The following is a 19,971-nucleotide window of genomic DNA, read 5'->3' as shown; positions in this document are numbered from 1 at the left end:
AAGGACAGCACACAACACCCAGCCATCACGAGGCAGAGAAAATCCCTGACCCCGCCGGGAATCGAACCCGGGAAGACGTAAATCTCTTGAACATTTGTGGGACATAATCAAGAGGCCAGTTCGTGCACGAAGTCCTGCGCCAGTAACACTTTCGAAATTATGGACGGCTTTAGAGGCGGCATGGCACAATACTTCTACAGACGACTTCAACAGATTGCTGTCAACATGACACGCCTAGTTGCTGCACTACGATATCAGGAGATTCCACAACTATTATCACCTCGGTGTAGAGTAAGACAGAAGCCAAGGGATGAGAGGCCGAAAGTTAGCAGATTCTGCCTTGGTGGGAACGATGGCGGCTCGCCACTGTTGCGTAAGCGAAGACAGAAGAAACTACCAGGGTAAATAGTACACGATGTACCGGCAACTTCGGCCAGCCCTCCCTGCTATCGGTTCTCCATTCCTCTATCGATCATTTGTAGGGCGTTAAGTGACAAACGTATTATTCGTAATGATACAAAGAAAACCGAGACTTTTTGAAATTATTGTCTGAGGGAGTCTCATGTAATGTTGACGGTCAAAGATTAGCGTTTTTTAGGACTTTTCAGGTAACTGTGTATTACATGCTGATCGCTGGTATCCTCGAGTACTTCACTTCTGTCATCTGAACACCTTGATCACTGGAGCGGAATAGCCAAAGTGTGTGAACGAAAATCGTATAACTTGAAAGAACCGCTGAATATCATGACGCAGTAGATCCACAGAATTTTTCCCTATGAGATAAACAATAAGATATTGGACCAGTCATAACAGTCACTAACAACGATCCAGAACAGTCCTTAACGATAAATCGGACACAGGCAAATATATTAGAAAACAATAATATTTTAACACTTAAGAAAAAATATTGCAGCCGGTGCTGCTGAGATGACAAAGACATGTATTGTATACGAAATATCGAACTGGACAAGCAGTGAAATTACTATGCTGAGACCTCTTATACAAACTGTCCCTCTCTCGATGATCGAGCAGTGCCACAGCAAATCGAAATAGTCACCTTTCAACTTTCCAATTTCTTCTATTCTCCATACTCTGTAAGGATTCCAACAGGAAAGCTCTGTCAAATAATGGGTCTTACGCCTTTCTTGTAAGATATTTCTTCACAGACAGTTGTCATTAATTTCTAAGAGATAACTCCCATCACCATACTCCTAAAGAAAGTGGTACTTCAACATATGTGCAGCTGCATTTTTCATGTTTAAAGTAAACTAAAATTTTGTTTCATTAGTTCTGTTAATAGTGCTGATTATGTTCATATATCTTAGAATAAAAGTCAAAGATTTGGTGGACTGCCGTTGCTTATCTGCAGATTCATCAGGTGACCCCTTTAGGGAAACCATCTAAGTAGCCGGCCGGAGTGGCCGTGCGGTTCTAGGCGCTACAGTCTGGAGCCGAGCAACCGCTACGGTCGCAGGTTCGAATCCTGCCTCGGGCATGGATGTGTGTGATGTCCTTGGGCTAGTTAGGTTTAAGTAGTTCTAAGTTCTAGGAGACTGATGACAGTTAAGTCGCATAGTACTCAGAGCCATTTGAACCAAGCCATCCAAGTAATATTACGAAAAATAATTTTTTTCTCTTTTAACGGGCGCATTTACTGTAGGTGTCTTAAAGATTATGCTTAATCACCTAGATAATTATTATCGTCAAATGACTGACGTGCAATTACGGAGAACATTTTTCCTCCCTTGACTTTGGTAATAATACAACACATCATTAAATTAAGGTACATCAATTGAGGGAACTGACACAATAAAGTATTCGTGCGCTTTCTAGACTTTCTTCAGTTAGTTCTTAATCATAACTGTCACCTGAAAAATAGCATTATCCTGATTTGCTAAACATGCCACGCGACGAATTATCTGTTGGTTATAGTAAACAACAATAACGACACTTTATTTGAAACTAGATTAACAGCAGTAACTCTATTAATAATAACAGTTGTAAGCATCATAATAATTATAAATTCTACAGTGTCAAGTGAAAGTTCTGGAAATAAGTTCCATGTCGTTTGTGCTTGTTTAGACATTGAAACAAACTAAGGACATCTTCTAGTATCATTATATCACCACGATGTATTGATCATTTGTTCAAAATTGATAAACAATTAGAAGCAGTTGACATATTTCTAAGAAACGAAAAGGAAGGCAGTGAATGTCAATGAAATTTCACTGACGGGTAGTTAACCAGAAAATCAGGGGATGAAAAGTAAATGCGGCTGAAGGAAGATACGAAGTAACAAAGTAAGAAGAACACTCCATAACAGGAAACATAGTCTCGTCTGCATGGACCACAGTCGACAAGATTCAAAGACTAATACAGTCACTAATGTTGTGATGAGGATCGGCATGAAGCGTAGACTGTGGCAGCAGTGAAATGAAGGAAGGAAAGAAAACCAAAAAAAGAGAGGTAAACAGAAACCAGGACTAAAGCAGATGTATGGAAGATAATATAACTGAAAAGATAAAGAAGTGGAGAAACAGCGGAAGAGAGTTCGAACTAGAGAAGAACTGAAAATTGTCGCGCAGGCTAGGAGGCATATCATTGCTGAGAAATATAACTTTCCACGCTGTTGTAAATGAATACTCTGAATAGAATTTATTTTTATTCCTTTGATTTCTAGTCATTAAAATGTTCTTCCGTATCGTATTTGTAAGCTAGAATCGAGTTTGCTATCAGGAATCTGAATGAACAAAGCTAATCCAAGGACAGTTGCTGGTGCTCAGTAAACCTCAAAAATTTGACGACGTATCCTATGTAGCATTTATTTGGTTATCTGCTTTTTATTCACTTGCAGAAAAAAAACATAGCCCACAAAGAATGTATTTAAAAAAAACCGAAAGAGAGGAATAAAAAAGGGAATTATGAACTTCGGAATGAAGATACCAATAAAAACAATAATAAACGTTGCGCATTATTCCATCTGTATAGTAGGATTATTTACAAGTACCTTAAATACGGGAAATACTACAGTGACTGTCACTTAGATTACTGAATTTTTGTGAATGTGATAACGTTGCTTTTAACATACACAAGAGTTTTTTACAGAAGAAAAACATTAATTCCCAGATCCGGATGACTGGAAAACAGCCTGCATCGTCTTTACATAAATGGCTTTCGTATTTTCGATAGTATTTTAGTAGCTTATAACTGTGTTAAGGAGATTTAAATTACGCATATATGAAGAGTAGTGTCAACTATTCCCTTTAAATTTTCGGAACTGATTATCATAAGACAGTTAAAGGAACGAAAAATATTTCTGCCTGCAATAGGAGCATTCAGTCGTGTGAAGAACTTTAACTCGGGTTTTAAACCGCGCAGTTCGTCTGTAACAGCCATCATATCTTGCGCAGGAGTTCTGAGAGTGTAATATACAGAATACTGCAAATTAATCCGAAGAGTAGCTAAAGTCGCGTTCGCAGTATACAAGTTTTGAATACACGACTGTAAAATCGAGTTGAGTGCTAAATTTCTGGTTGTAGCGCCCAGATTGTTACACACTTTCGACGGGAAAGAAAATACGAATCGGCAATAGCTACCGACAAATTTTTCGGGTACGATGCTGTTTAGACAGAGTCCGCCAACTGTGGACCGGGGCCAGCGCTCTAGAACTGAAGCTGTCGGTGTGTACGGCACTCGCTGCAGAGCAGTGGCTGGCTAGGGCGGGCGGCCACTGACCGTGAGAGAGGATGGTGGCGAGCTGGAGCAGCGCGAGCGCCAGCCCGCCGCGCCGCTGTCGGCCCGCCATGGGCTGCGCCGCCACGTGGGGCCGGCTGCTGGCTGCTGGCTCCTGGCTCTGGCTGCTGGCCACGTGGCCCGCTGCGCACTGCCGGCGCCGGGCTGAGGCACCGGCGGCGGCCGCCCGCCGGCCACGCCGCGCGCATGCGCACCGCCAACCGCCCGCTGGATCTGCATTACTCGGGTGTACGCTGACAACACAGCGGAGGGCTCCAGGTGAGTAGCCTATGACACTACTGCCGAGCACGCTTTGCCGGCACTTGTCGATCGATTTGCCAGTTTTGGCAAACATTTAGGAAGGTTTCCTGAATCTCTTGTTAAAGGCATGAAAGTAGTTTTGGTCAGAAGCGTCCTTAACTACATCTGGCCCTATACGGTATAGTGGCAAGCCACCTTACGTGTAAGGCACACGGTACTTTTGGTGCCCCCCTCCCCTCCCACACTCCTTTTCCTCCCTTCTCTTTTAAATTCACGAACGACGCGAAGGGAATACGACTGTCGGTAAAGTTCCTTCTGGCATGAAATTTTTCAGTTTTTTTTTCAGTCGTATGTGCAGGAGCAATGTGCTGCTCGACTCTTCATGGAACGTAAGCTCTCGTAATCTTAGCAGCAAACCTCTCCCTGATGATGTACAACGCCTCTCTTGTTGCCTCGGTCGATGGTTCAAATGGCTCTGAGCACTATGGGACTTAACTTCTGAGGTCATCAGTCCCCTAGAACTTAGAACTACGTAAACTTAATTAACCTAAGGACATCAGACATATCCATGCCCGAGGCAGGATTCGAACCTGCAACCGTAGCGGCCGCTCGGTTCCAGACTGTAGCGCCTAGAACCGCACGGCCACTCTGGCCGGCCGATGGACATCGATGAACACCTCCGTAACGCTCTGGCGCTTACTAAACTGTTCTGTGACGACAGACGCAGCACTTGGTTACGTCTTCTGCATCTTCACTATGAACCCTACTTGGTAACGATCCGTGACTGATGAACAATACTCAAAAATCGATCGAACATCTTTATTGTAAGCTACTTTTTCCCACGGACGGTTACATTTCCTTAAGTTTCTTCGAATCCGACTCAGCCTTGCATCCGCTTTTCCAGCTATTTGATTCATGTGGTCATTCCGCAGTTAGGTAGCTTCGGATGGTTACTCCTTGGATTTTACCTTACCTACTGTTTTCAATGATTTGTGTCCAACACGCTAACGGAATAGCCTGTTTATGCGGAATACGTTATGTGTGCTCTGAGGCGATAAAAGTCACGGGATAGCGATATGCGCGTATACAGATGGCGGTAGTATCGCGCACACAAGGTATAAAAGGGCAGTGTATTGGCGGAGCTGTCATTCGTGCTCAGGTCATTCATGTAAAAGGGCTTCCCACGCGATTCTGGCCGCACGACGGGAATTGCTAGACTTTGAAGGCGCAACAGTAGTTGGAGCTACACGCGTAGAACATTCAGTTTCGGAAATCGTTGATGAACTTCATATTCCGAGATCCACAGCGTCAATAGTGTGCCGAGAGTACAAAATTTCACGCGTGACCTCTCACCTCGGACAACGCAGTGGCCGATGGCCTTTACTTGCGTGGAGTTGTCAGTGCTAATACACAAACGACACTGCGTGAAATACTCGGAGCAATCAAAGTGTGACGTACGACGATGGTACCCCTTACGACAGTGCTGCGACATCTTGCATTAATGGGCTGTGGCAGCAGACGACCGATACAAGTGCCTTTGTTAACAGTACGACATCGTCTGCAGCGCCTCTGCTGGCAACGTGACCATGTCGGTTGGGCTGTTGACGACTGGAAAACCGCGCCCTGCTCAGGTGAGTCCCAAATACAGTTCATAACAGCTGTTGGTGTGGCGCAGATTACACGGAGCCATGGACCCAAGCTTTCAGTAAGGTACTGCTCTAGCCGGTGGTGCCAGCACAATGGTATGGGCTGCGTCTGTGTGGAATGTACTGTATTCTCTGGTCAAACTGAACTTATCATGAAATTTTGGTCACATGCAGATCATGTGCAGCCAGCCATTCATGGTCTTCATGTTTCCAAACAACGATGGAATTTTTATGGTTGACAGTGCACTATGTCACTGCACCACTGCTGTTAGCGACTGATTTGAAGTACATGTGAAAGATTTGGTCACCAAGATCGCGCGACATTAATCCTATCGAACATTAGTGGAATACAATCGAGGGGTCAGTTCTTGCACGAAATCGTACACCGACAACATTTTCGCAGTTATGGACAACTGTAGAGACAGCGTGGCTCCGTGTTTCTGCAGCGGGCTTCCATCGAAATGTTGAGACCAAGCCACGTGCAGTTGCTGCAGTACGCTGGGCAAAAGGGGGTCCGACACTATATTAGGGGGCATCCCATGCCTTGTGGGACCTCAGAGTAAGTTCGTCCACGTCCAGACGACAGTCCCTGCAACAGTCGCCGATCCTCCGCAAGCCTGCCTTCAGCTGGGCACAGCTGCGGACCTCCTGCAGACAGCATCGTGCGCCAACTGCCCCACGGCGCCTCCGATACTACCCACTAGGTCATTAATGTAACTCGTAAACACTCGCTTGGATTACTACCGAAACTACCTTTACATTTATCAATTTCTTTCCGTTATGTGCAGTATTTTGAGTTCTACCTGCAAGGAAGTTCTGAATTGAATCATAAATCTGATCCGATACTCCACAGTATCGTATTTTGTTCACTAGACAGGATGGGTAACAATACATCATGGGTAACAATACATTATATTCTCTTTAATATTTTATTCTCTACGTAAATCAGCACTTTTAATTTTTATTTTTACAGTGCGTTATCTGAAGATGGCCTACTACTAGAGGCCGAAATCGGTCATATTTTTAATAAATGTCCGTCCGGTGGGGATTGTTTCTTTACTAACTTTACGTAACTGACAGATCGTTGTTTACTATTTATGTTATTTAAAATTTTAGTACAATATATGATTACGGGAGTCTTTTGCAATAAGCAGATTCTTACTCTGAAGTGTAGGTCTGAAATTGTTCACAAAATATCCATCCACGTCTTTCGTTGAACCCAAGAACTTTTCAGCGACATATTTCGTTAGATAAGGATCCAGGTAAAAGAGTGAGAGCTGTAAAGCTAAGTTACACGTGTATGCTACAATTCATAAGTAATCTCGCACTGTTCTTCTCTCCAAAGCATCTCTGTTCGATCTAATGAAAAACGATGTCTCCAGCAATGCAGCCGACTCCACAAGTATTTTTCGACTTAGCAGTCCAGGAAACATGCATAGCATGTAGCAATTCTTTTTCAACGTTATACAAAAGATCAGTCCCGTTTACATACCAATAGCACTGGCTGTAAATCTTCTGAAAAAGGCGTGTCCTTTGAGGCGTTCTTGGTCCTGTGCCACATTCGCCCACGCACTGCCTCAGCTGTCTTTCTGTCTGTGGGCTGAATAGAAACAGGTCTTATCCACTATATCAAAATAGCCGTTATAACAAGTTACCTTCAAAATGGCCCAAACATTGTCGAGAAATTTATTTCACACTACATAATTTTACAATTTCTGAGGAAATATTCATTAAATTTTCCACGCACTTGACTCTTCAGACAAAATGCACCAAATGTTTCGTAGCTATTTTCTGGTACGGAGCGCTGTGGGTTTCCAATCCGCGGCAGCCCGCATGCAACTCGATGACCTCTAGAGGTCGGTGCAGCAGTCGAGCCGTAAGCCGTGGTCCCAGCGGCCAATAGCGACGTACACTGTCACGTATTTAGGCGGCTGCATCTCTCTCAGCGAGCTCCCCCCCCCCCCCCCTGCCTTTCGTTTTTCATCTCCTCCCCCCTTTTTCCTCCCATCTGTCCAGGTCCCCCACCCCCCCCACCCCAATCTGCCCTTGCCCGTGGTGTGTCATCTACGTGCCGACTTTTTAGTGCAGTGTTTCCAGTGATTGCTAAGTGTTGTGCGTCTTTTCCGAAGTGTTGCGGACGGGCATCATACTGTCTCAGGGTGTGATTTTTATATCTCTTGCTAACAGAAACCAGACTGTCGCCGTGTTTTTTGTCTGTCTACTATTTTCCCTGTCTGCTCCCTGTGTATTTTACTATTATCGCCCACCATTTGTTTTACGTTTTAACTTTCCACAATTTTCCGACGTTTTGCAATTTACGTCACCGTTTTATCGCCTGCTCTTATTGTTTCTTATCTTCTTACGTTTTTAAAAAAATTGTTCAAATGTGTGTGAAATCTTATGGAACTTAACTGCTCAGGTCACCAGTCCCTAAGCTTACACACTACTTAACCTAAATTATTGTAAGGACAAACACACCCAACCACGCCCGAGAGAGCACTCGAACCTCCGCCGGGACCAGCCGCACAGTCCATGACTGCAGCGCCCTAGACCGCTCAGCTAATCCCGCGTGGCTTACTGGCTTACGTTTTAAAAGTTCTGTAGGCTGAAGAGCAGCGTACTAAGCTGCTGCCAGCCCGGCCCCTTGGGGGGGAATCGAAATCCAGTAAAGAAAGAAAAAAAAAAAGAAAAGCAGTATGGTATTCGCGTTGATTCAGTTGACACAGTTGACATCTAGCTTACAGACATCGTGTTTATGTTGCGTGTGCTTACTTCCCATTTACGAGTGGGCGTCGTTTTGATTTCGTGAGGTTGTCTCTTGTGATCCTGTTCCTTAGTACTTTGTTGTTGATGTTGATGTCTTTCTTGGTTATCTGTCGTCGTGCTTGTCTTTCCAGTCCCGTTCATCCATCTTGTTTGTTCGAGGGCCCCTCCCGTCGGTCCCGCCGCGTTTTAGTTAGCGGCAACTGTCATCCAACACCAATTAACGTACTGACTTGATATGTCCATCCGTTGGCTTTTCGAGACGTCCTTCAGTTGCATCATGTTCAAGGGAAGTACGGACAAGAAAAATTCAGTCTATTTTGTTGAAAACGATGGAGCAGAGGCCTAGAGAACATTCGCCAGCGCAAGACAAATTTCTGTTGCCGCAAATCGGCCAGGGCAGGTAATTCGATGTGGCGCAATATTCCAGTCTATTCACTTCAGTGAAATCCAAACAACTGTATACCAAAGAAATCGTATGACAAAACTACTTAGAAAAACAGAGTTTCATTGATAAGCCAATTACCGACATCTCTGTGATGTCGAAGGCGAATACCTTTATGAGGCACCAACTCTGTACAGAAAGCTTGTTTTGAATAAAATCATTGATATTCCACCTTAAATGATTAGCCGAGCGGTCTAAGGCGCTGCAGTCATGGACTGTTCAGCCGGTCCCGGCGGAGGTTCGAGTCCTCCCTCGGGCATGGGTGTGTGTGTTTGTCCTTAGGATAATTTAGGTTAAGTAGTGTGTAAGCTTAGGACTGATGACCTTAGCAGTTAAGTCCCATAAGATTTCACACACATTTGAACTTTTCCGCCTTAAATAAGTAATACACATTTATGCAATCGTCTGGGGCCTTCTTTTCGAAAAAGACTCAGCCCTGCCTACCTCTGTCCCTTCCCTTCCATCTCATTTGTTACCCTAACCCCATATTTTCTCGCACTTTATTTCACAAGTCAATGTCTGAACATTTAATGCCTTCTGTACTACTTTCACACATAATTTTTAGATGTCATTACTGGCTTTCGACAAGAACGTCCGAGGATATTGCTAACACTATGTTAACAAGCCTGATACGTCTGCACATTTAATGCCTTCTGTACTACTTTCTCACATAATTTTTGGATGTTATTACTCGCTTTCGACAAGAACGTCCGAGGGTATTGCTAACAATATGTTAACAAGCCCGATATTTCTTAAATTACACACATCTTTTATCGTCACTTATATTACTCTCACCATTGTCACTTTGTGCTACCCACGCACTATTTATGCTGCAAGGTTGGTTCACTGAGGATGTCTGGCTAGATGTAATATAATTCTCTGATCCTTACAAGTCAAATAAATACATAAATAAATAAACCAGACATTCAGAGGGACGACTTTACATCCTGCTGCCATTGAGTCGTTGGTACCACAAATGGCTCTGAGCACTATGGGACTCAACTGCTGAGGTCATTAGTCCCCTAGAACTTAGAACTAGTTAAACCTAAATAACCTAAGGACATCACAAACACCCATGCCCCAGGCAGGATTCGAACCTGCGACCGTAGCGGTCTTGCGGTTCCAGACTGCAGCGCGTTTAACCGCACGGCCACTTCGGCCGGCGGTGGTACCACATTCAGCGTAATCATAATGGTCTGACAAACTTAAGGGCCTTCAAAAATAGTGAGTAATAAATTGTGATTAAATTTAGCTACAAATTATACGTTTGTTTGTGTGGGCATCTTCCTCAGCAGCTGTTAACATCTGTTGTTATAGGTTACTTGTCTTGAGGTGACTGCAGTGTAATTAAAAAGAATTACACCAGACGCGTTTCGCTTTTATTTACAAAGCATCTTCTGTGGTCCTGGTGTTTCTTTACATAGTCTGCACCTTCCCTTCTTGCTAGCAGTGTTTGTGTTCATGAGCATGATGCATCGATTCCTGCCGATAAAGTTTTAGAGTATTTATGTCTTCATAGTCAGAAATTTACATTTCAGTGTTGTATCCACTGATTCTGCTGTCTACAGCAAACTGCTCTGTCGTGGTCCATATCTTTTAATTTTAATAAATTATCGGACAATAGTCATTTCATCAGTTTTGGAGGTACGCTCTAAAACTTTATCGGCAGGAATAGACGCATGCTCATGAACAGAAACACACAGAGCAAGAGGGGAAGGTGCAGACTATGTAAAGAAACACCAATACCACAGAAGGAGCTTGTAAATATATGCGAAACGTGTCTAGATTAATTCTTTTTAATTACATTGCAGTCAGCGCAAGACAAATAACCTATAATAACAGATAGGTACAAATGCTTTGGTTAAACAAATGTTCTATGTCTTCATAGTCAGAAATTTACATTTAAGTGTTGTATCCATTGAGTCTTCTGTCTACGGCAAACTGCTCCATTCTGGTTCAATCCTTTAATTTTAATAATGTATCAGACACGAGTAATTTCATCATATCTACATTCCCAGGTAACATTTCTCACCTCTCGTAAGCTTCAACATTTCCTTTAAGTTAATGTTGTGCCGGGCAATTGACATTGTGCTTAGAGCAGCCCCCAGGAACAACTAGAGTCTTCACTTGCTTCTGGCATCTCCACATTCCTGTCCGACAACATGAGATCTCCCTCACAGAACTGAGACTTCAGCATGCGTGTGTATGAGAATGGAATCTGTATGAGAGCAGGCTCAGGACTCAGGATAGAAGCCTGAACATTTGTTGGAGCATTGTGTTAAACAATTGTGTTATCTCGCGATAAGAAACTGTGCAACTTATTTATGTGATTGGCAATAACACTATACAGCTTCCCAAGCACACCCCAATGCTAAAGGCAAGACTTCAAGTCCTTACTAGTAGTGGGATAAAAAGAGTACTGACACAATTTTGAAATCAGATTGATATCAAATTAATTATGCAAATTAATTAATTTTTCAATTAATTACCCGCATCCATGATGATCTCATGGGTTTCTAAAGCCAGCGTGTTCGTCCCCCTCAGGGAACTCCCAGTCTCCTACCTTCCTCCCCCCCCCTCCCAATCCTCCTATTGCATAACCCAGGAAGGGGACCTGGGAAAGAAATAGCTGGTAATTCGCTCAGTCTGTGTCGAGTTGCTGGACTGGGAGGATCTCACAACAGTAGGCTAATATAGTTTGCATAAGACACTGTTTAAACAATTTGTTTTAAAATATTGTTAACTTATTTCTGAAATAACAATACATCTCAAAATTGACACTGGTGTGTAAACAATTTAGACAATGTTAAACAATTGCAGTACTGAAACTTCCTGGCAGATTAAAACTGTATGCCCGACCGAGACTCGAACTCGGGACCTTTGCCTTTCGCGGGCAAGTGCTCTACCATCCTTTTTTACGACGATTACCACTTTTTTTAAGACGCTACCCTTTTTTAGCTTTTATTTGTTTTTTATTTATTTTTTACCGCTTTTTTCCCTTAAAAAGTCCCTTAGGAAAATGGAACTAAAAAAAGCCTAAGTGTCACCGCCGCTTTTCATCCTATAACAAAATATCTGATCCACTTCAGGCATTGGCTCCTGAGTAAACCCACCCCAGAGAGCTGCCTATATACCAGGGGAAATATGGGAAATCAAGGTTAGGGCTATCCTTTGCCACTTTTATTTATTTATTTATTTTTTTAATTAATTCTTTTTTACATGATTACATTTAGGGAACGTGTACAAATGAGAATTCTAGTAACTGTTACAAGTAAGTGTTACAACAACAAAGGTGGCATAAAAGAGTAATCAAAAAATAAAAATATAAATCACTGATGTAATTCCAACTAAAAGGTTCTTCAATAATGTAACTGGTTCCACTTGGAGCCTCGCCATCGTTATCTGATATCTCCAACAGCGCCTTTGAAGGGCATCTGGAACGGAGGCATTCTGCTTCGCTAGTGCCTCAAGGAAAACAGCATCCTTGCAGCAGCTTGTCTCTTTCTTTGCTCATGGCTGACAAGGCAGAACGTTGAGCCGTTAGTGTGATGCGGCACAGAACATTAACCGCAGCTTGGCACTCCTCAGCTGAGTGGGGGGTTAACGAAAACGCTGCGTAAATAATTTGCGAAGGGCGTACGGTATTTCGGTGTGCGTTCGAGGGCATCGTAAGCATTTTGTAGGAACCACCAGTAATCAAGCTGCTCTTTCCCTCCGTCGCTAAAGATGTAGGCGACGGTAAGTCCTTTGAACCATGTAAGCGCATGATATTTTGCAGCCGGAAAGTAAGTTTCATCTGGACAGAGTAGGGTTCAAATAGTTCAAATGGCTCTGAGCACTATGGGACTTAACATCTATGGTCATCAGTCCCCTAGAACTTAGAACTACTTAAACCTAACTAACCTAAGGACAGCACACAACACCCAGCCATCACGAGGCAGAGAAAATCCCTGACCCCGGCAGGAATCGAACCCGGGAACCCGGGCGTGGGAAGCGAGAACGCTACCGCACGACCACGAGGTGCGGGCGAACAGAGTAGGGTCTGAGGGTCAATCATATCAGGTGTGACCCGGAGGTAACAAGCCAATATCTTCTGTGTTAGTCGCCAAACTCCGGACGATGATGCGGAAGTAAAACGATGTTCATCGGTATCCAAAAGGTGACAATCTGGGCAATAAGGGGAGTCTGCCAGTCCAATAGTGTGAAGTCGCTGTCGTGTGGCATATGTTTTGTTGGCGATCTGATACCACTTCGAACGCACCGTGGATGACAGAAAGTTGTGGTGTATCGTTTTCCACACTCTTGGCCAGTGAACCGTAGGGTACTTGTTTTCCACCACGTTATGGGGAACAGCCCGCAGAAGGATGGTATAAAAATCTTTCGCCTTTGGTGGACGTGTGGCGGAGAGGTTCGAGCTGACATAGCTGTAATAAAGAATGAAGGTCGACACATGGGAGAGCTGTGGTGCGACTTGCGCAACCGACACCGGCAGGACGTTAGACGGTTCAGATGGCTCTGAACACTATGGGACTTAACATCTGAGGTCATCAGTCCCCTAGAACTTAGAACTACTTAAACCTAACGAACCTAAGGACATCACACACATCCATGCCCCAGGCAGAATTCGAACCTGCGACCGTAGTGGTCACGCGGTTCCAGACTGAAGCGCCTAGAACCGCACGGCCACACCGGCCGGCCAGGACGTTAGAGACTGGCATCAGAACCTGTAGTAAACGACCCGTGAGAGAGGTATGTTGACTTTTCCATCGTTTCCTCATGTTGTTCATGTAAAGGGCAGCTGCTCTCGCCCTGACGTTGACCAATCCCAGCCCTCCTTTGTGCACTGGGAGGGTAAGAGTGTCGTATCGTACTTTAAAGATATGACCTACGGAAACGTAGTAACTGAAGGCCGCCTGAAGCCGGCGACCTATCTGCAGCGGTAGTGGGGGGACCTGTGCCACGTGGTTGAGTTTTGATGCTACGTAGAGGTTCAGGTATTCAACAAGTTGTAGCTGATTCAAGTCCCGGAGCAGGTTCTGTCGCACCATTGCGCGTATGATCTGTAATAACCGTCGGTAGTTTGCTGCAGCTGTTTTACGTACATCTTTCTTGAACGTGATTCCCAAATATCGCAGATCAGAAACTGGTGGGAGGGGAGCGAGAGCTTCCGGTCCGAGACCACGCCCAATATCCAACGCCGCCGACTTGTTGATGTTCAGAAGACTGCCTGCGACCTGTCCGTATCGCTCAATCCAGGTTAGTACGCTTTGAACTTCGTCATTGGAACGAACCAGCAGTAGCAGGTCGTCAGCGTATGTCCTGCAGAGAAAGGTGACGTCCCGCAGCGTGTGGTTAAGGCCCCCTAGGAGTGGCTCGAGTGCGATTGCATAAAGGTAGGTAGAAAGGGGACAACCCTGTCGTAGTGACCTCTTAATGGGTATTGCTCCTACCGTCCTTCCATTGACCTGGACGTGTGAGCTGGTTGCGGTCCAAAGACGCCGTAGGGTGTCGATGAGGCGCGGGGGGAATCCCATACAGTCCATCACTCGTAGGAAGAAGTTGTGGTGCACTCTATCAAAGGCGCGGTTGAAATCGACAGAGACGATCGCCGCTCTCAGACGGCACGCAGAAGCGATCGCTATTAAGTCCCTGCAGTCACCGGTGGCCATGTGTATGTTGGCTTCTCCCCCCTGCGACGTCTGTTCTGGAGCGCGGATCATCGGCAAAGTCGTCTTAATACGGCTCGCCATAATCCTGGTGAAAATCTTGTAATTGGCGTTCAGCATTGTAAGCGGCCGATAGTCGTTAATCGATAGCCCTCCACCTGGCTTGTGTACCGGTATGAGAAGATCTTCTACAAACGCTGGCGGCACAACACAGTCTGGAGACATAAGTTCGCGGAACATTATAACCCAGCGAGGCATCATGATGTCACGGAAAGTCCGGTAGAATTCGATGGGCAATCCATCAGGTCCAGAAGACTTATTGGCCGCACCTTTGTCCACGGCGTCTTCGACTTCCTCGAGTGAGATTTCCTCTGTTAGTGCATTCACGGTAGCCTCGTCGATAGTACATGTTACCTGCTGTAACACTTCAGTAGTGGCTTCGTCATCGTCGGTTCTGTCCTTGTAAAGATGACGAAAATGATCCTCCACTGCCTTTACTATGGTTGCTTGGGTCGTACATAAGCGACCGTCGTGTGTCCTGAGTTGTGTGATTAAATGTTGGCGTTGTCGGCGCTTATCCGCCACAACATGGTGCATAGTGGGTTCCTCTGCAACCGTTCGGTCGTGCCGTCGCGAGCGGACTACTGCACCTTCTAGTCGGCGCTTCGTCAATGATAGTATGTGAGCCTTGATTCTGCTTTGGTCATGTTGTCTCTCCGGGGAAGGGGGTAAGGCGTCGAGGTCCCTGAGTGCCGCGTAGTAAAAATAGAGGGTCTGTGGATGCCACGCAGTCACGTCCTTGCCGTATTGCATAGGTGTCCTGCGGATTGCTGGTTTGGCACAGAGGAGCCACCACTCCAGGGTCGAGGTGTATCGTGGGTGGCGGCGTTCAGTCAGTCCACGTTGCTGCAACTTGCCGACGGCAATCCAGGTCCTGGAGATGAGTTATGTTGGGCTTCCAAAAGCCATTGCTGCGCCAAACTTGTTGGGGGCGTAGGTGTATAGTGCAGATATAGGCACTGTGATCGGAATAGGCTTGAGGCCATAATTCGGCGTCCACCACACCTTGTGTGAGATCTTGTGACACATATATGCGGTCAAGTCGGCTGGCTGAATGACTGGTAAGATGAGTGTGGCCAGAGCGGTTACCGTAGACTTTTTCCCACGTGTCGCACAAGTGAAGTTCTTGGATCATCGCACCAAGTACCGGACAAGGCATGTAATGTGGGATTTGGTCCTTGGGGTGAAGTACGCAATTAAAATCGCCGACGAAGACGCTGTGGTCGTATCGTCCAAGGAAAAGGGGAGCGACATCTGTGGAGTAGAATCTGGCGCGGTCGTGACGTCTTGTGGTACCCGACGGCGCGTAAACATTAATGAATCGGGTGTTGAGTGCCGTAAATGCTATTCCTCGCGCGGAGGGAAGAAACGTGACGTCGGTAACTTTAATACCTTCACGCACTAAAATTGCCACTCCGGTGTCTCCAGGGCTACCGGGCGTCACATGTGTGGCGTAACCGTAAAAGTGCGGGAGTACAGTCGTTTTCACTTCTTGTAGGAAAGCAAAGTCAACTCCCATGGCTCGTATGGTTACTTTCAAAAGTTGGATCTTGACAGGAGAACTGATCATGTTGACATTCATTGTCGCCAGGCGGTAAGCCTGGAAACGCGTTGTTTGGGCGAGGTTATCCATGTTGAAGTTGGAGAGAAGCGAACATCGGAAGTGATGTCACCCCCGCCGAACGCGGTCCTCCTTGTGCTGCTTATGATGCATGATCCGGCGGCGCCTCAGCTGGCCGCGGGTCGGGATCTTGGGTCACGACGTCCTCGGCCCACGAAGCGGGCGCGGATGTCTGTTCATGTTCCATAGCCTCGGAATGTTTGATAGTAAGGGACCGGGCGACTTCGCTGCCTGCACTGGTACCTTCCCGCTGCTCACTGTTTCTGTCAATGGGTTGATGGTCGAAAGCTGCATGTTTTTCTGTCTGTTCTGCAAGGTTGGAGTCAGTGGAAACAGCCTCAATTTCGCGGCTGACTTCTAGAGTGGTCAGTTGTTCTTCCCCGGCCGAATGCGAACCGCTGTGTTCCAACACGGTCCGACGACGGCGCTTTCGGCGTTTCGGTGATCGCTGTTTCCGTACATGGCCTTAATTGTCAGAAGACGGCACTGACTCACGCTCCGCCGGAACAAACGCTTCGGTCGGTATAATAAGGGAATGAATTGTCATCTTGCCGGCGTCAATGTCTGTCGCGTTCGGTAGCTCCAGAGTCGTAGTACTATTTTCCACCACTGGCCAGGTCGGTGGATCATCCAGGTTTTTGTCCGTGGAAAGTGATTCTTGTACCGCTGAAGCGGTCGGCCGTGTCTGTTGTGTGGAGAACATCGTGAGCGCCGCCGCGTAAGTCACAGGTAGAATAGTCTTCGCCGCTGGTGGTGCAACGTCCTTCGGTGGGAGTTGTGTGATCCGACGCTGGATGCACTGCCATCTGAGCTACCGAAGCACGACTCACGCCCGGTCCTCACAGCTTTACTTCTGCCAGTATCTCGTCTCCTACCTTTCTTTCAGGAGTGCTAGTTCTGCAAGGTTCGCAGGAGAGCTTCTGTAAAGTTTGGAAGGTAGGAGACGAAATACTGGCAGAAGTAAAGCTGTGAGGACCGGGCGTGAGTCGTGCTTCGGTAGCTCAGATGGTAGAGCACTTGCCCGCGAAAGGCAAAGGTCCCAAGTTCGAGTCTCGGTCGGGCACACAGTTTTAATCTGCCAGGAAGTTTCATATCAGCGCACACTCCGCTGCAGAGTGAAAATCTCATTCTGGAATTGCAGTACTGTTTTTTTATTCCGATAGAGAAAAAAACCACATAATTACACTGTTACAGATCATGCAAAACATATTTAGAAAACTTTCTCATATGTGTTCTGTCCACCAGAGTCATACATCACGTTCATGGCGCTCGCTGGTGTCTGACACCTGGCAGCTGCAGGGCTAACTTTCTGTTATGTGCAGAGGTACCTCAGCCTTCCATCTCCCTCGCACATTTTCTTTTTTTAAGGCACACAAATACACACAAACTGCTTCAGGAGTTATTAAATCCGGTGTTTAAGCAATGTGCAAAATATTGTCAAGTACATATCTTGAAGAAGATGCAAAACTCTGCAACTGCTGCTGCTTCAGAAGATGTGCCACAGGAAATATTAGTTAAACAAATCGCTTCGCAAACTGAATATATATCACAAAACTATTCAAGACACTGAAAACCGTAGTTGGCATATTTAAACAATTTATGGTGATACTGTAATTGTTTAAACAATTTGGACATTGTGTGGAGTATTTCACACACCATCTCATACCACCTGCTGTCACTGGCTGGTTCAGTCAGAGGAAAAAGACGAAGTGGAAGAACAGTAACCACCTTCCACTGCCCAGGCTGACGGTGGTGAAGGCTCCAGCATGCAGCAGCAGCAGCAGCAGCAGCACTGCTGGATACCGTCACCACAATCCAGATGAGTAAATACATTTCTGACTTCGGATGTTCCTTGCCCCCATCACCTGCTGTGAAGGGAACATCTTAGCCTCACATATCGTCTTCATGCAAAAGCTCATTCTATATGTGACAGTGGACCAACTTTTATGCTCATATGATCAAGTCTTAACCGCTATGAATCTAATGTTGAGGATAGTCCAGCAGTTTAATTGCTAACAGAGCTTGAAAAACTCTAGTGGGATGATGACAGGCTTTACAGCACCAACATCCTGATGACCGGATTGGATGAGGATAAAAATTAGGCAGTGATGTGTTTAACTGTCACATTCGTTTGCTCCTGTTAGGTAGAATAGTTAAAAGTCCATGTAGAGATCATTGTCGTCTTACGGGGAAGTTCAGTTGTGCAGCTCACAATGCATGCAAGTATAAGTTACCACATCACATACCCGTTTCCTTCCATAATTTAAGCAGGTATGGTGCTCAGTTTTTAGTTGATCAGTTGGCCAATTTTGGTATGAAGTAAGATCAGGACAGCATTTTGCCTGAGAGTTTACAGAAGTATATTTCTTTCTCAAAACGAAGGACATCATAAATTATGCTCCACTTCCTCGACTCTTCATGTTTTGTGCAGACTTCACCCCAGGAGCCTGTTGACACTGTACCTCAGGAGCATGTGCACATCACCCAATCTGCATACCATGATGACGAAAAGTTTCAACTTGGGACTAAGAAAGAAGTTTTCCCTTATGAGTATCTAAATAGTAAGGCGAAACTCGACGAAACCAGGCTACCAGACATATCTGCATTTACCAGCGCTCTCACAGGCGATGCCATAGTATGCCTTGATTATGAGTATGCCTTGAATGTCTGGTGGGAATTCAACATTCCCAGGTTGGGTGAATACGTAAGACTTTACAAGGACACCGACGTGTGCTTGCGTGTGGGTGTTTTTGAAAAGATCTGGACTGTATGCTTGGCCACATACTCTCTGGAGTCCACCTTTTATTACATGCAACCTGGGTTGTACTGGGACACAATGCCCAGAATAACGAGGTACAGCATCGATCTTCTGACCGATGCTGATATGCATTTCATGGGGGACTTTGCCAATGTGTCCATAGACATTACCCCATGTATGGGTTTGGGTCTCAATGCATTCCTTGATTCAAGTTATATTCTATATTTCCATGTGAATAAATTATACGGGCACATCATGATTCAGCCACTACTGGCTGGTGGATTTCCATGGATACCCAAAAGTGAATTAAGAGGAATTAGCTGGAAAAATAATGGGTCTGGCGGCTGATTCTGATGTTGGGTGTATGGTGACCTCATATACCCTGTTAGTATGCATGAAATAACAGGCGACTTGCCATTATCTCCACAGAAACAAGTTCCGCAAGAACTGATGTCCACTATTGGACACAAGCAGAGGTATATAATTCACTACTGTAATCTCCAGCAGCGCCTCAAGCTAGGGATGGGGCTAGATAGAATCACCTGGTCTGTCTCCTAAATCCCCCTATTTGAAGGAGTATTTTGAATTAAACACTGAAAAGAGGACGTGAGTGGTATGTGATTCTGCGAATTTTTTTATAGATTAATGAATAATTCCATTTCTATAAAACCATGCAGAATGTGAGAAATGAACGTGATATTTTGATGAATACAGAATGTGAGGGGTGTTGGGGTGTAAGAAATTGCATCACTGAACCAAATTTTAAATGAGTGTGAATGCATATGTAAACAGAATAGTTTTTAAATTTCACCTGCCACTAGCTGTCCAAGTCATATTGCTTTTATGTATGAGTTTCACCCAGTTCATTTTAGTGCAGCTGTTTGGGATGGACATTTTGGAGGCCTTCCCCCCACCTCAATGTGTTATTAATTTATTTCAGCTGCTTGAGGTGGAAAATGTTTAGAGCTACCCACTTCAACATATAAATTAAGTCTTCTGTTAACAAAAACTCTACCTCT

General features: G+C 45.2%; 1 protein-coding gene across 1 annotated transcript in view; it reads right to left on the bottom strand.

Moving 5' to 3' along the window:
- The window catches only part of LOC124622754 (limbic system-associated membrane protein-like), a 719,050-nt gene that overhangs the window by 610,096 nt on the left and 88,983 nt on the right, over positions 1 to 19,971 (bottom strand). Inside the window, exon 2 of the mRNA XM_047148543.1 lies at positions 3,736 to 3,897. Coding sequence (XP_047004499.1) covers positions 3,736 to 3,897 — 162 coding nt within the window. The remainder of the gene's footprint in view (positions 1 to 3,735; positions 3,898 to 19,971) is intronic.

This window comes from Schistocerca americana, chromosome 7 (assembly GCF_021461395.2).
Source record: "Schistocerca americana isolate TAMUIC-IGC-003095 chromosome 7, iqSchAmer2.1, whole genome shotgun sequence".
Lineage (NCBI taxonomy): Eukaryota > Metazoa > Arthropoda > Insecta > Orthoptera > Acrididae > Schistocerca > Schistocerca americana.
This window is presented reverse-complemented; position numbering and strand designations above follow the sequence as displayed.